We start from the raw sequence: 16,990 nt of genomic DNA, 5'->3' as shown, positions 1-16,990 counted from the left end.
TCCGAGCCACTAGCAAAAACGTCTTTACCTAACCTTGCTAAGCAGTCTTATTTTTCCAAATTCTTTCTGAGGGTGGGGGTCATTGTTAGCAACCTACATCTGCAGGCTCTTTTCAGGGGTGGTGGTTGAGTCCTTAATCTGCTCCAGCAGCAATGCCCAAAAGAGACCAAGCACTGTTATGGTGAGTGCCAGTGATGCCACCCAGGGAGGGGCTGGAAGCCCCCTAAGAGTTCTCACGAAACTCATATATTATGAGGGATGTGGTGAGCACAGGACAACAAGCAGAGCTGTGCTCCTTAACAGTATGAAGTTGTCAGCGCTCTGCCTTCTGAGACAAACCCATCCTGGGTGTACTAACCGGTGGGACCACATTCCAGGAGTTCTAGAGCTGTTTTGCTGTTCTTCCTACATGTCCCCCCTAGCCCACCCCCGAGCAATGGCCAGGGTTGGTAGTTCATGCCTTTAATCTCAGCACCAGGGCAGAAGTATTCAGAACTCTGTGAGTTTAAGACCAGACTGGTCAAGAAAAGAGAAAGGGAAAGAAGGAGTGCGGCTGGGAAGATGTGTGTCAGGGACAGTTGCTTCTCTTGTAAAGGACCCAAGTCTCATTCCCAGCACATGATGAGTCTGGTGGCTCACAACTGCTGACAATTCCAGTTTCAGAGGATCTGATATCCTTTTCTGGCTTCTATGGATATCAGCACACATGTGGTATACATACACACACACACACACACACACACACACAAGCAAAAAAAAAAAACAAGTCTAAGTTGTGAACGTATAAGATTTTTAAAAATACGTATGTAAGTATATACATATATAAGTATACTAGAGAAGGAAACAGATGAGCACTCAGCAGGTAGTGAAGGAAAGTGTGACTGGACACATTCTGGAAGACGTCTGGAGTCTCAGAGCCGTACATCAGAGGTGGTGTCAAAGTGACGACCTAAGTGTCAACACCTTCTTTCGGGGACATAAAGAGTGTGGTGGTTAATGTATGTGGTTCCTGGTAGCTGGGTTATAGCTAGCCCTACGATGGAGCTGGGGGGGGGGGGCACATAGGCTCACAGGAACAGACTGATACATTTCTAGAAACTTTGAGAGGTAATTGTTAATTGATCTGTTGTCAGACTCCCATCGCTGTAACAAAACAGCTGCCATGTTTTTGAAAAGAGAAAAAGCTGAGGTGTTAGCTCACAAGGTTGAAGTTCCAAGCCAAGATTAGGGAGACGGGCTGCTGCTTTAAGTCTCTGAGGAGATCATACGTCATGACAATGGGACAAAAGAGGAAGCAAAGAGGAAGAGGAGGACAGAACCCCACAGTCCCCTACAAAGGCACACCCTAGTGACCTCAGTAACTCCCAATGGTCCCCACCTTTTAGAGGTCTCATGCCTGACTACAGAAGCTAACTAAGGACCAAGTGTTTAACAACAACCTCAGAGGACACTTACCCAACAGTGTTCATGAAACTTACTATGCGGGGATATTTACATCAGGAAACTCAAGGCGTCTTCTTGTTCCTCATAGATTTCAAGATGTTAAAACTGGCAGCCCACCACTGGCTACTGATCAAGATTAATGTGTGTAAGAAGATTACCCACACAGTTAGAAGGCGAGAATCCAACTGTGAAAGCCTCAAATGACCAAACCTATTGAAGACAGAGAGGGTTCTTTGCATGGAAGCATTATGTATAAAGCAATTGAACAGAAATACAGAGAAAACAAGGATAGACAGTCAATCAAACAAGAATAAAAGAAAACATTCTCATCTATCTAGGAAAAAAACTGGCCAGATAGGAAAGAAATTGAAAAGCTGGGAAGAGGACTGCCTTATAACTGAAAGAAGAAAATAATGGAATATCCAAAATGATATCTTTCTCCCTTCATGATCATTGTCATACTTGATCCTAGCCAAGTCTGTAAAGAGGGCCTTAATTCGGAGGCCAAGGGACTTTTCAAAAGTTATAGAACTAGCTACTGGATGTGATTGCCAGCAATTTGTTGAGTATGAGTTTTCAATGTCTGTGGTCACCTTTATTGACACTCTGACCTCTCTCATAAAACCAGTGAAAAGGGGAGAATACTCAATAAATGTTCTGGAAATTCTGTCACCATAGTCCTCCAAGGTGACTGGTAAATATTTGCAGAGGGAATGCTAATCATTCCCTGGAACTATGGAGGTTTTTATTTTTTATTTATTTATTTATTTATTTATTTATTTATTTCAAGACAGGGTTTCTCTGTGTAGCCTTGGCTGTCATGGACTCACTTAGTAGAACAGGCTGGCCTTGAACTCACAGAGATCCTCCTGTGTCTGCCTCCCTGAACGCTGAAATTACAGGTCACTACTCCCAGCTTGGAACTGGGAAGATTCTTTTTCTTTTATTCAATTTTGTAATTATATTTATGTACAGAAAACTTAGCAGTGTACATTCAGTCCAGTTTAGTGGCGAGTTCTTTAGCCTTGGCCTTTTCCAGCTTGGAAATGTGAGCCACAGATTTAGGACCCAGGATGTTGCCTGCCCAGTGGGGGCGGATCTCATTGTATCTGTCGTTGTAAATGGTCCTGATAGCCTCCACCAGCTTAGCCAGAGCACCCTTGTCTTCCAAGTTAACCTGTGTGAAGGCAACAGTGGTGCAGGTCTTCCTGTGGACCAGCCACCCCAGCCTGGCCTTTCCCTTGATGATGTACTAGGGGACCCCCATATCTTTAGACACAGGGCAGGTAGGAAAACCACCAGCTCAATGGAATCTACATCATGGGCAGTCACCATCAGGTAAGCCTTCTTGTTCTCCACCAAGATGGTGACTGTACTGACCCCTGCTAGAAGGACAGGCACTCTCTTAGTTGGGATGTCTTCTTTCCCAGCGGCTTTCTTCTCAGCACGGGCCAGTAGCCTCTGCTTCTTCTTTGTCTCTGGCCTGTACTTGTGGGCAACCTTAAGCCACTGGGTAGCTGTTTGCCAGTCCAGGGCATGGGTGAATTGGTTAATGGCAGGAGGAACTATGAACCACTTATAAAGAATGGCCCTTTGTCACTGCAGCCTAATATATCGGGCAATTTGACGAAGCATGTGACATCTCTTTGGGGCTAGATATTTTGCCCAATGCCAAAGTTCTTAGGCCTTTTCTCAAACAAAGGATTGACCACCTTTTTGGCCTCAAGATGGCAAAGGCTGGGCCTCCTACTTCTCTTTGGCCTTCATTCCTTTTGGCATCTTGCTAGGATAGAGAAGAGCACTGGGGAGATTCTTTTGAAGACACTGTAAGCAGGATTAAAATAAATATTTGTCATCTAAAATATTATTATCTGCCACTTTAGAAATAATATGCTACTTAAAGGGCTATAGTCTTCTGTAGGCCACAGGAGAAAGAGCTAAAATAAATAAGTGAAGAAGTAAATGGGTAAATAAATTTATAAAGGATGAGTCACTGTTTGACTCTCAGAGAAAGTATGCCCTGATCCAACGTGTTCTCCATCACCAGGCCTACGAGAAGCACATTGCCTCAGGCCGCCTAGCCTCCCTAGACATCTTCTCCACGAATGCCCAGACCTTCTGTTTTAATCATGTATTCATAAACCAAATGATCTGATCCATACATAAGACACAGGAGAATTTCCTAGGGGCTAAATTTACTAAGATGACAATTCTGTGTTTGATAGCTAAGTGACGTATTTGCAGAAGTAATTACTTTGTGGTCTCTTTGCGGATCTTGTTAGTTTAATGAAACCTTGATGAGCTTCAGTGAAAATAATGTTGCTTTGATCTGACTTGTAAAACCAACACTTGCAGCTCACACCAGCTGTGGTGCTCCCTCTGGAGAGTTGCTACAAAGACCCCTCTGTAGCTGCCAAGTTCCCTGTCTCTCTCTCTCTCTCTCTCTCTCTCTGTGTGTGTGTGTGTGTGTGTGTGTGTGTGTGTTTTCCTCCTTCTGAAAACGAACTGGTATAAGCAAGGCAAGATCCAAGTTCCATCATTGTGAAAGTGCCTTTTCTTCTCTCCTCATTGCCAGTCAAGGACAAGAAGCCAGATGCTGTGACCCATTGGGACCAGAGTCTAGACCTATGACTTATTCACTCTCTGAACCATTCACTAATGGCCCCTCTTCAGCTGTCTCTACCCAGCTTTTTCAAACACTACTTTGATGAGATTCAGAGGGATCATGAGATGGATTTTGGCTCTGAACCTTTAATTTGCTTTGGACAACTAAGGCATGTTTTGTTCCTTCTCCCTTGGGTCAAGTGGTTTCATGAAGTAAGACTCAGCCCTACTCCGAGATAATGCCTCAGAGATATTTGCAAGTGTGTGGCATCAGTGTGACAGTAAGAAAGTCGGACCACACCCTCTGTTGGCACGGGGCTGAGAGGACGCTGTACGCCAATGGGGAGATCTTGCATTCTTCTGAGGATGCCTTTGTGACAGTTTTCCTCTCTCTTCCTTGAAGTTAAGTTTCTCTTCTAACCTTGACTTCTTTGAGAGCTCCTACCCACACAGTTTCTGTGGGTACTGAGGACTCTCTTCACAGGTTCAAGGCTGCTCTGTAGGTTAAATCTTTGGCTTGTGGAGCTGAAGAGTTAGATGTGGTTAAGAGCACTGGTTGCTCTTCCAGAGAACTCGGGTCCAATTTCCAGCACCTACATGGTAGCCCCCAACTGCCGTAATTCCAATTCAGGGGACCCAACACCCTCTTTGGCCTCTGCATGCACGTGGTACACAGACATCCATGAAGATTAAAAAAAAAAGAAAAACCCATACACATAAAGTAAATATAAATAAAGCTAAAAACAGCAACAACAAAAAGAAAAATTTTGGGCTTTGCAGATTAATTGGCCCTAAAATAATTTCACTTATTTATTCCTCAATTTTATGTGTGAGCATTTTGCCTATGTCTCTGTCCATATGTGTGGATCTTATCCCTGCAGAAGCCAGAAGACAGTGCTGATCCCTTAGAACTGGAGTTACAAGTAGTTGTGAGCAGCTTTGTGGTGCTGGGGACCAACTGGGGTGCTCTGAAAGAGCAGTGAGCACTCCTAATTGCTGAGCCAGCTCTCCAGCCCTAAAATAATTTTTAATACACTTTTCAGTGCTATAATATACATACACAGACAAAAACAATCTCGGCTTTAAACATTGTTTTGTTTGATAACATGTGTGAACTGATTTAGATTTCCTTTTGTTTTTATTTTATTTTTATATTAACCACAGGTCATTCACTTTGTATCCCAGCCGTAGCCCCCTCCCTCTTTCCCTCTCAATCTCACCCTCCCTCCCTCATCTCTTCCCTGCCCCCTTACAAGTCCACTGACAGGGGAACTCCTCCTCCCCTTCCATCTGACCCTAGCTTATCAGGTATCTTCAGGACTGGCTGCAATGTCCTAATCTATGGAGATTTCCTTCTCTAGAGTACACAGTAGCATTTTCCTAGTAAGATACAATCCTAGTAAGAGCAGTCCAGCTTTTGTTTGCCATTTGGCCTGAATGGCCCAGAGAATAATCTACCATAGCCATGCTCTGGGATTTGAATGAGTGCATTCATTACGTACAGCAAGCAAAGGTAAAAGAATAAATATCAGATAAATAGAGAGACGTAACAGAAATGTAACAAAACATCATCAAATCAAGTGTCTGGGTATGGTAGGGTGCCTCCATGGGTAAGGCTCCCAAGTTAAAGGACAGATAGAGATGACGGCATCAAATCACAAACAGCAACCAGCAGAAACCGGCTGGGAGTCCTAAAGAGATCCTCTTTACTACCAGCTGTCCCCAAGAGGCCGTCACTACAGGGCCTCTCATCCCGCTGAAGATCTCTGGAACTTGGAAGCGTGATCCCACAACCCAAGACCGGAGTCTCTAACTGGAAGAAGAGACCAATCTGGCTGTACAGACAGTAAGAACTTCTGCGGAGATAGACAAGAAAAGCCCAGGCAGGCTTGCTTACGCCCTCAGGGGATCTCAAAGTCTTGTACTATTTTTGTCCTTTATCTTGGTGCTGGTGAAATTTTAAATGGGGAAGGCATAAAGTGGGCTATGTACAAACTACCATCGTTATGTACGCTGTGATCGCAGACGTGTGCTAAAAGCAGCCTATCGAGAAGAAGAATGAGGAAAGCGTTCTTGAAAAGCAGAGAACCTGCAATGGCACTGGACTCTCGGCACTCAGTGGCACTGATAACTGGCTGGGTAACAGCCATGCCCAGGTCTGAGGTTGAGGCAGTTTAGCCCTGTCTCGGGGAGGTTGTACCTCAGTAGCATCCCTTGTTGGAGGCAGTAACAGGAACTGCAGGAACTCTGTGGCATCTTCATCCATCAGCCAAAGAGAAGAGATGGTGTTGCCCCCACACACACACACACACAAAGCAAAAGAGAAAAACCCTGAGAGAAACCAGGAAGGTTTAACCAGGACCAAGAATCAGATCTGCTCTCTCTCCACACTCACTCAAAGGTCCAGTTCGCTCTGGGCTTTTGGGACAATGGATCATTTGTATGCAAATGAATACACCTCCCTGTTCCTAGTTAATGGCATTTGATAAAAACAGGTTAGTTATGTCAGCGCATACTGACACAGGTCATTTGTCTTCCTCATATACTAGGTCTCCCTCTTAGGCATAGAAGGTGTGAGGACAGAGAAATGAGTTCATGAGGCTTAGGGACATCATCCTTGACAGTGAGTGCCAAAGCCACTTCCACAGACATGCTTCTTAGTCCTCCTCACACTGCTTTCTGATGGTGCAAGATAACAGTGTCTCGTCACAGTTAATATTATTATTACTGCTGTTGTTGTTTTTATTTGTTTGTTGTTGTTATCTGAAACAGTATTATGTAGTTCTGGATGTCCTGGAGAAACCTGCTACATAGACCAGCCTGGCCTCAAATTCAGAGATCCACCTGCCTTTGCCTCAGGCAGGAGTGTTGGGATTGAAGGCATGCGTCACTATGCCTCGCTCATCATGATTTTAATTTGGCCCTTTCAGTATGTTTTGCTCCATTCCTTCACCATGTCACTAAGAAGCGCAGCCACCATCACTCTGTGCTACCAAGCTTAGGAGTCATTTTTTAATCTACTCCCCTCCCCCACAGCAGCAACCCTGCCATTTCCACTTGCGGATAGCTTCTTTTTTCTTGATTTCTAAGGCCACCTCCACGGTCCAAAACATGATTTCCTCCAAAACAAGTTTTTCTTCTATCTTCATCCTCGCTTGCCAGCATCCTCACTGTACACACAGACTCAAAGAACTGGACAAAGGGACATCCATAATAGTAGCCCTCATTGCCAAGCTGACTATCTCATCCTGCCCAGCTCCTGCACACCAGACTCTGCTCAGTGGAGCGTGCTTCCCCTTGCTGGTGGACCGCTGCCATGACTGACTTGTTTTCACTTCAGGTCTCTGCTCAGAAGTCTCCCGTCCATGGAGAGGGCTTTTGCAAATCTGTCCCCACACATGTGTAATCAGCACCAGACAGTCAGCCTGTTACACCATAATTCATTTTTTTTCATCAAGCCTTACTACAAGCCTTACTACAAGCTATGCTGTTTGTGTGCTGCTTTCCCTTTCCACTGTGCATGTTGCATAAAGGCATGCATATGTCGCTGGTGCCTATCTACGCAGGGCTGAACCTGAGAAATAATTCAAAAGGTGTTTTGGGGCGTAGGGGTGTAGCTCAGTTGGTAGAGGGTTTGCCTAGCATGCACAAGGCCCTGGGTTCAATAGCACTGCATAGCGGTGCAAACATGTTAATCCCAGGACTTGGGATGTTAGAGGCAAGAGGATCTAGTTCAAGGCTGTCCTCAGCTACAACACAGTGAGTTCCATGCCTCCCTAAGCTACTTGAGACCTTGTTTTAAAAAGTGTTTTGAATGAATACAACAAATACATAAAAATCATTTATTCTATTAGAAAAGAAATGTAGCTACTACAATATGATAATCGAACAAGAGGTATAAAGTTGACATTCTAACTTCAAGTAGCAGTGAGGATTTTACACAAAGTTGGAGTGTTTCTCCAAGTACAGCACAGAGTCACGGCTGGGTGGAGGGGTGTTACCCTGCCTAGTGATGGGACACTCTTTCCAAGAGTAGGAGATAGAGCAAACACAAGAAACAAACATAAATTATAGGACCAAGACAAAGACATACTAAGACTAGAAATGAGAAGCATTATGCCAAATAATATTTATCAGCCCAGATCATAACTGAAAATATCACAAGATAGGAGAGCACGTATCATTTTTCTTGGACCTTCCATGCAGACATTTTTAGAAAAACTAAAAGCCAAGAAATGCTCTGAAGTTTTACATGGCCAGCAAGAATTTTGCCTTTTCAAAAAGTACAAAATTCAGTGCAGAGAAGAAAGGCCATCTTTCAAAACTGAGTTATAAAATTATCCATTCAATTTTATATGCTCACTGTGTATTAGATATTCGTTTTTTTCACTTATCAGTTTTAAGAGGCACATTGGAAAAATCTGTGAGAATGAAAAGTGAACACCGGAATAAGAAGGCCAAAGTCAGTCAGTGAAAACCCTCTGATGGGCAAGGTCACCATTTAGAAAACCAGGCTTCTGCTGAGTTGCCTTTTCTCGGTGCTGTTCCGAGGGGCTGCCTTGGTGAGCTGAGCCAGCTTTCTGTAAGTACGCTAAGACCAGTCCAGCTCAGTGTCCTCTAAAAGCAGTCGTGTCCGGGGCAGGAGGCACCGACCTCTGTAGGGCACGCAGGAAGCTCCTCTAGCCCCCACAGTCATTCCGAAAGCACCTGTCTCCCAGTCTGGATGGAACCAGGTTTTGCAAAGCTAGGTGTCATTGGGCAAGAGAGCAGTTCGTTCTTCCTCTGTGCCAATGATGTTCTGCACTTTAGATCTACAGTGAGGAGAAAGCCACAGTACTTATTTTCTTTAAAACAAACAAACTAACTAACTAACTAACTAACTAACTAACTAACTAACTAACTAACTAAACTAAACACAGCAGGTGCAAGCCTTTGATCCCAGCACTCGGGAGGCAGAGGCTGGCAGATCTCTTGACTTTGAAGCCAGCCTGATCTACAAAGCAAGTTCTGGACAGCCAAGGCTACACAGAGAAATCCTGTCTCAACCCCCCCCCCAAAAAAAAAAACAAACAAACTACTAAACAGGAAGTCCCTAAACTCCACTCAAGCACCTCCTTGGACCTGTCTGTCAAGCAATGAGGCTTAGGATGCCTAGAAATCTAACAGCAAGGAGGGATGGAATATAGTATTTCTTTTCTATTCTCACAAGCTGACTTCTTTTAAGAGGAAAAACGTCCAGAAGTTGACATACCTTCTTCTCATCTTGGAGTGCTCCCAGAGATAAAATATGCCCATTACAAGTCCCTTCAATACAATGAAACACACTGTCAAAGTAAATCCTCCAAGGCAATTATCCCCAAAATATAAGGAGAGGGAAGAAACCCCCGCAAATCCAAGATTACTCACACTTATCAGAGTCCATAGGCCTTGGATCGCTGCTGCCCACTCGAAACCAATTTTCTCATACAGAAATCCACCCAGCATTGGTCCCATGAAAGCCCTAACGGTGCAGGAAAGAAAGAGTGGATATGTAAGGGTGCAATAACCACTTTATAAAGACACAAGACACCCCAGTCACTGAGCTTCCTTAAACTGGAACAATAGGGGCTGAACCGACAGCACCATTCCTGGCCATATCCGAATCCCAGGCCTGGGTGCAGCTCAGTAATAGAGCACATGAATATGGTCCTCACTGTGATCCCCAGAACCAGTGCTGAGAGCGGGGAGGGGAGCAAAGAGAGAATGATTATTAGACATTTGCAAAAGCGGAATGGCTGCTGTGAGGTTGGTGACCTACATAACAATAAAAACAACAGCACATGTTTAAAAGAACCTTTCTATTTTGAGGGTGAAGGGTACATGCCACATAAGAAGGTTAGAGGACTACCTTGTGGAATCAGTTCCCTTTTTCTTTCCATCTTTATATGCCTTCCCAGGACTGAGCTCAGGTCTCCAGGCTTGCGTGGCAAGCGCTTGATCTGCTCAGGACCTCACTGCCACACTATTCTCCCTATTCTTAATTATTCTGAGTCTGTTCAGTACACAGTTAATGACTTTGTATGTGTCATAACGCCACCATACAGCACATTGCCAGGTCTAGTACAAAACGAGTAACTAAGCCAGCAAGCAAGCACGTGAATCAAGAAAGGAATACATTTAAAAAGCCTGTGACCTGCTTCTGCTAAAGGAACCCTTGAGGAGTACTCAATGCGAGGCTCATGAGGGTATATCAGTTTGGTGTGGAGTCTGCCGATATCCTACATTCAGGGTGTGAATTAGAATTCTTTGCTCAGCCCCGGATGAGCTTTTGCCTCACAGAGAAGCTCATGCGCCCTCTCGGTGTTTCACTTTTCCAACTGTAGCGTAGAGACAGCACTTGCCATCTCCTGAGTGCAAACGGATTCACTTACCCAATCGACCACATGGCACCAAAGAGACCAGATATGAGTCCCAGCGTACCTATGCCCTCTTCAAACCCATTCTCACTGCAAAGAGAAACATGGACATATCCGTCATGAAAAGGAACGCTTGTATGGAAAGAGCAAAGGCTGCTCAATGGAAATGCACAACCAGCTCTCTGTCCTCTGAGCATCACTGAGAAACCCCAGTACAGCCACAGACCTCAGTGTTCATGTTTGCACACCATACAAGGAAACAACGGCCAAGGGACAGATGGCTGGTCACCCTATGCTCTTGTATGGTTCTCTTCCACTCAGTGGGGGAAACACCAAAACCTCTCCACTTGGCTCTGGACTTTTAAAATTATTCACACACACACACACACACACACACACACACACACACACACACACACGCCAGCTGAGGCATATAGCAAGCCAAGGATCTCCCATTAACTTACTCTACCTTACAACATATTGTCCCTATGCTAATATCAGTATGGTTTCATTATTACATGATTTAGATCACAATATTTAAATGCTCTGAAATCATCAAGATTTACTGTTGTGCAAACATCCAACATCCTATGGACTGAACAACTGAGGTGAGACTGACGCTCCTCCCATCCCCAACTCCCGCCCCCACCCTTCGCCCACCACAATGAGACTCTTCAAATGACTGATGGAGACACTTACTATGCACAGCTGAGCATCTCTGGGAAAGTTGGGATGATACTCATCCCAGCAGAGATGCCATTTACAACTAACACCAGTACCAGAAGCCAGAGCTGACTGCAGAAGAATTGTGGAAGAAACAAACACATTAGTATTAGTAAACTCAAAAACCAAGGAGGGCAGGATCCCAGAGATAGCAGCTTCACAAATGACTCAGCTTTTCCAGCTCATCCCACCCCATTCAGTGAGATCTCACACTAGCACCTTAGACCTCCACAGCAAAAGCCGCCCATTAACCATCTGAAATCACTTTTCACATACATTTCACATACATGTATCTAGTCGTACATACTACACATCTGTAAGCACCTGGCTTGCTCACATAAGAAAATCCTCTTAACTTCAATGCTGTTGTTCATCCTGAAACTCAAATTAACCAATGGCAAGGAAGGCAGGGGATGGAAGAAGAGACCAGAAACTGGAACTTATTCTATATTGGGTTCCATCTAGGCACTGGACACACATTATGTGTTTAATTTTGTTGTTGTTGTTTTGTTTTGTTTTGTTTCATTCTTGTTCTTGTTTTTCAAGGCAGGGTTTCTCTGTTTAGCCTTGGTGGTTCTGGACTCGAACTCACAACCATCTGTCTGCCTCTCCCTCCCCAAGTGCTGGGATTAAAGACATGCACCACCATGCTCGGCTATGCATTTAATTCCTGTCTTGTATGTATTAATTAGCTTCAGCTCCTTTAAACATTTTTTTTAAAATCACAGTTCTTTATTTTGGAGGGAAGGTGTGCCGTGTGTGTGTGTGTGTGTGTGTGTGTGTGTGTGTGTATGTGTGTAGGTCAGAGGACAACGTGCAATAGTTGGTTCTCTCCTTCTACCTCATATTTAACTCCCGGAATTAAACCCTGGAGAATTAACTCCAGTTTCCAGCTTGGCAGCAAGAATCATAACTGTTGACTGTGTTGTTAACCCTGGGTTCTTTCTACAGAAAGCTTAGACTCTTGGAAGTTAAATGATTTGTCCTAGTTCTACTACCAATTGACAAAGTCAAAATTCAGATCCAGATCCAAAAGACTCCAAAATCCTCCTCCTCCTCCTGTGATGCTGTGTTTTATCCTAGAAGCATGTGAAAAAAGTCGAAGAAGCTCACTTTGTTTTAATAAATAAATTACAGCAAGTAAGTTTTAATGGGTAACTCATACATATTAAGAATGACCCAGAAACAGTAAAAGACTTGGCCCCTCTCAATAAGTGGGGAGAAAGAACTACAAAAACAAAAAAATAAATTGCATTCTCAATACATGCTATTTTGAAAATAACTCCAGACAACTGTGCAATTAAAACACAGGGGAAGGCTGGGTAAGATGGAGGAGGAGTTAAGAAGATTCTGAGTCGAAGGCCAACCTCAGCTAACAAAACAAAACAAACAAGCAAACACTTTATAGACAAGATTCAACATTTTTCTCATTTGATAAAGTTTCCATGTGTTAAGATTTGCTTAAATCAGCCGGGGGCAGTGGCCCACGCCTGTAATCCCAGTGCTCTGCAAGGCAGAGGCAGGCGGATCTCTGTGAGTTTGAGGTTAGCCTGGTCTACAAAGTGAGTCCAGCACAGCCAAGGCTACACAGAGAAACCCTGTGTAAAACAAAACAAACAAAGATTTGCTTAAATCACTGCCAACTTCTTGTAAAGAAAGCATCATCAAACAGACAGTTCAATACAGTTGAAAGTCAAAGTCATTGTTTAAATTGCAACGCTTACAGTACTAAACTATTTAAAAAGTTAAATAATCACTATTTCTCCAGAAACATGGAAGACAAGAAAAGTTACCTTTTCATGTGAAAAATGGGTACAGGTCCTAGCAGCATGTAGCAGCCAGCTGTGATTAGGTTTCCAAAAACCAGAAACCATTTCCTTAGATTCTGGTAAAGAGAAAGAGTTAATAGCTTAAACCAAAGGACCCTAGGTAATCAAACAATATGAAAAAAATAAAAGTAAGGACATTCAAAAATCCGAATACACTGAAACAAATGAAATTGTACATTTAAGAGAAAACAGGTAGACGACAAACGTATAGACAAGGAGACTATTTTGAAAGATGGTGGGATGAGTATAGAAATCCTGCAGGAAGGGGGCAAATTACAGAATCTGCGAATCACAAACTCTTCCAAACATCTCAGAACTTGACAGTCTGTCACAGTGTCTTTGCAAATACTGACTCTAGATTAGCCTCGGCTATACTATAAGGCCTTGTTTTCTTAAAAAAAAAAAAAAATCAATCCCATAATCCAATAGTTTTCTGAGGTTTTAACATCAGACTTTTACACATAAAATAGAAGCGAGTCTACTTAGAGCAAAAACCGAGGTTGGGAGACACTGCATTCTCTCTATGGGGCCAGCCGAAGGTGTCAGCTTTAAACAGCAGACCTTTAGAAGTAGCTACAGATGAAAACATGCAAGAGGAACTCAATTATAAAGCAGTGTACGTACGGGCATCTTATCACTGAGCAGACCAAACATCGGCGAAGAAATGGTGTAGGACAGAGACAGACCCAGGAAGACCAGTCCCACGTATCCAGCTGATAGACTGAACTGGAAAAGAAACGCCGTGTTGGAGACGAGTGCTAAATCTCTCTTTAAAATAAACATATTCCTTTCCTCCCTGTGCCTGAGCTATATTAACAGTTAACAGTCAATCAGTTACAGCCAGTGTTTGTACTTTAGCTGTCCACAGTAGAGAATGATGTATAGGGAGGGGGGATATTTCGGCTCATTGTTTCAGAGCATCACGGCGGGGAGGTCACAGGAGAGGGGAGCCAGGAAGCAGAGAGAGAATGCCTGTGTTAGCTGGCCTTCTCCTTTCATTTTTTTTCTTTTTTTTCATGGCAGCCCCAGCCTCTGAGTGGTATTGCCTACATTCAGGGCATCCCCACTTAGTCAGAGCTGTTTGGAAATAACCCCAAGAGGTACCAGAGATACATTTTACTAATTTTTAAGGCACTTTTCTATCTAATCAAGATAAGTTTTTATCGCATTCCTCTTAACTTTTTCTTACTTTGTACATGGGTAAATACTTTCCTCTAAAGAGGAAAAAAGTTCCAACCACTTATTAGAAATCCTAGAAGCTTGATTTTGTAGCATTTGACATTAAACATATAATTTGATTTCTACAAATTGTTACATTTTCATCTATAGTGTTTCACAAACACTATTTTATGTATACCCAAAACCACATAGAGAGCTTATTAAATGATGCTCTTAGATCCTAGCCCTGCGGTTGGGTTTGTGGGAGGGGAAGGCATGGTAGGGTCTGTGCAGGCCAAGGTGTGTCACAGTGAAAAGCAAAATAACTTTTGGTTCCTTTCTCCTATTCTACAGTATAGACCATAATCATCTGATTATATCAAATAGCTAAAAAGTAAAGGACCCAGAGGACATCTGGGAGAGAAGGACACCTCACATCAAAAGACCCGGTGGCCACACCTAATGCCTCCCTACAGTTCACACAAGTAAGAAAACCTGTCCTGGTTAAGCAGCCTGGACAATGCCTGCACAGACAATGGGAGCCAGGTCTTGGGTAGGAGGAGACAGTGTGTCAGACACCAGGGCAAGATTCTTTCTTTCTTCTTAGTGGATCAGACCCCATATCACAGAATCGGAGCGCTAGCTCAAAGGAACAACTCTGAGGGAGAGTCTTCCTCTGAGTGCAGCCTCCTGTCTGCCTCCCTCACAGCAGAAGGTCTTTCCCTAAAGAAGAGCCCAAGGGCTTGTAATTGTGGCCTCAGGTGAGTGTGCTAGGGGCTGCTTACCTTCTCCATGACAAAGAGGGACAGGACTGGGTCTAGGAAGCCGAAGCAGGAACTGAGCGAGATGATGACGAAGGCGATGAGACGGACCTTGGGTAAGGTGACGAGTTTCCAGAAGGACTGTTCGCAGGGATCAGACTCTTGGGGTTAAAAATAAAAACAGAAACACCTCATGGCAATTAAGGTCTCTTAGCTTTACCTTTTAGCTTACCTTTAGGGGCAAAGCCGGTAATTAAACAACCGTACCTCTGAGTGGCCTGAAATTAAATATCATTATCTACATTAGCCTCTAAATTCTGCAGCTTTAGAAGCCACAGCAGATTTTATTCGAAACATGGACTGTCCTGGCATGGTGGCGAGTGCCTGCCGTCTCAGCCCTTGGGAGATATAAGTCCGGAGGATGAGGAATTCAAGGACATTCAACTTCAGCTTCGTACTGAGTATGAAGTCAGCCTGCCTATGTAAGACTCATCTCAAGAAACAAACAACAACAACAACAAAAACCCAAATAGGGAAAAACGAAACAAAACAAAAGCCAATACTCATGTTCTCAAATACGAATAGAATCAAGTAGAATCAGCATGTGTGGGGAGGTTTCTAAGTCACAATCTAGAAGTAAGGCCTTTTGGATGGGACAGTGGGCAGCTTCAGAAAAAAGCGCCATCTGTGCTTCGAGCCTCACCAAGGAAGCCTATGCGTTTAAGGAGGGACTCACATTTTGCTTTGTAAAGCAAGACCCAGTTATTTTTCTGGGTGCCAAATAAACACTGTATTGAGAGCCTGAACGGATCTTTTGTAAACTACTTTTATCACTTAAGATCAGGTCCCCCATTCTCCTAACAGTAACCCGTGTTCCTGCCTTTCTGAGTATCTAGCACCGCTTCCTGCGAGCCTGCAGTCACAGTGACCGACTGACCGTTTTATTCTCTCTCTACTAAGTTTTCAACACTGAACTTGGTCTCCGGGAAGACCAGCAAGTGCCCTAAACCATGCAGCTGCCTCTCCAGCCTCTTCTCCAGCCTCTTCTCCATGTCTCCCCCCAAACCCCGCATGCCCCCCCCCCACATTTAAAGACTGGGAAAGAATGCAGTGCCCACGAGGCACCTCCTAAAATACACCGAGAAGCATGAGAAATCGCTAGGGATTTCACAGAGCGTAGCTCTGATGGTGAACTCTGCCTTCCAGGAGCATGGTTAGAATTGATTGCTGTGAGCTGGGCGGCGGTGTCCCACGTTTTTAATCCCAGCACTCTGGAGGCAGAGACAAGTTGATCTCTGAGTTCGAGGCCAGCCTGGTCTGGAGAAACCTTGTCTCAAAAACAAAACAGAAAAGAAAGGAAGGAAGAAAAAAAGGAAAAAGAAAAGAATTGATTACTGTGGTCCGGGACAGAGACAACTCTAGATGGGAACATGAACTCCAGGGAGGGTCAGAGTCAACCCTCATAGATTCCCTGTTTGCCCACAGCATCCGCCACCATTCATCACAATAGCCATGTGTACGCAATGTTCAAAATTCAAAGAGTGCACGAGCTTCAATTACTTTAGGGAATATTCTCAGGGAAACTTCCAGAATACAGTGATGAAGTCAAGACTGTTACCAGCCTGTTACTCAAAAACGCACAGGAGCTCAAGCCTCAAACTGCAGTCTGTATTTAAATTTAGAGGAAAAAGTGCCATCTTGTGGTAGAACGAGGTATTGCCAGCATGTAGTCAACCTTAAGAGCACGTCTTCAAGAGGACCAGAGTTCAGTTTCCAAGCTTCCAGCACCCCCATCTGGTGGCTCACAATCACCTGTAGCTCAGGCTCCAGAGGACCCAATGCCTCCGGCCGTTTTGAGATCTGCACTCACACACACATACACACACACCCGCACATAACCTAAAACGATAATAATAACCGGGCATGGGGGCACATGCCTTCACTTCCCCCACTTAAGGGGCAGAGGCTGTTGGATCTCTGAGCTCCACACCAGCCTAGTCTGCAGAAAGAGTTGCAGGACAGCCAAGGCTACACACACACACACACACACACACACACACACACACACACACACACA

At 44.1% G+C, this 16,990-nt stretch overlaps 1 protein-coding gene and 1 pseudogene across 3 annotated transcripts in view; both read right to left on the bottom strand.

Moving 5' to 3' along the window:
* Nucleotides 1-2,437: 2,437 nt before the first annotated feature.
* LOC129670680 (60S ribosomal protein L7a-like) lies at nucleotides 2,438-3,222 on the bottom strand (annotated as a pseudogene).
* A 4,653-nt stretch (nucleotides 3,223-7,875) lies between these two features.
* Slc18b1 (solute carrier family 18 member B1) overlaps nucleotides 7,876-16,990 on the bottom strand; it is a 24,697-nt gene continuing 15,582 nt past the window's right edge. For all 3 annotated transcript variants that reach the window (XM_055599393.1, XM_055599392.1, XM_055599394.1), the window contains 8 exons: nucleotides 14,938-15,074; nucleotides 13,619-13,720; nucleotides 12,959-13,050; nucleotides 11,142-11,237; nucleotides 10,458-10,532; nucleotides 9,454-9,547; nucleotides 9,299-9,351; nucleotides 7,876-8,858 (listed from right to left, as the gene is read on the bottom strand). In XM_055599393.1, the coding sequence (XP_055455368.1) occupies nucleotides 8,792-8,858; nucleotides 9,299-9,351; nucleotides 9,454-9,547; nucleotides 10,458-10,532; nucleotides 11,142-11,237; nucleotides 12,959-13,050; nucleotides 13,619-13,720; nucleotides 14,938-15,074 (716 nt within the window). In that variant the 3' untranslated portion in view covers nucleotides 7,876-8,791. The remainder of the gene's footprint in view (nucleotides 8,859-9,298; nucleotides 9,352-9,453; nucleotides 9,548-10,457; nucleotides 10,533-11,141; nucleotides 11,238-12,958; nucleotides 13,051-13,618; nucleotides 13,721-14,937; nucleotides 15,075-16,990) is intronic.

This window comes from Psammomys obesus, unplaced genomic scaffold, assembly GCF_907164565.1.
Source record: "Psammomys obesus unplaced genomic scaffold, mPsaObe1.curated_primary_1811, whole genome shotgun sequence".
NCBI classification, from domain to species: domain Eukaryota; kingdom Metazoa; phylum Chordata; class Mammalia; order Rodentia; family Muridae; genus Psammomys; species Psammomys obesus.
This window is presented reverse-complemented; position numbering and strand designations above follow the sequence as displayed.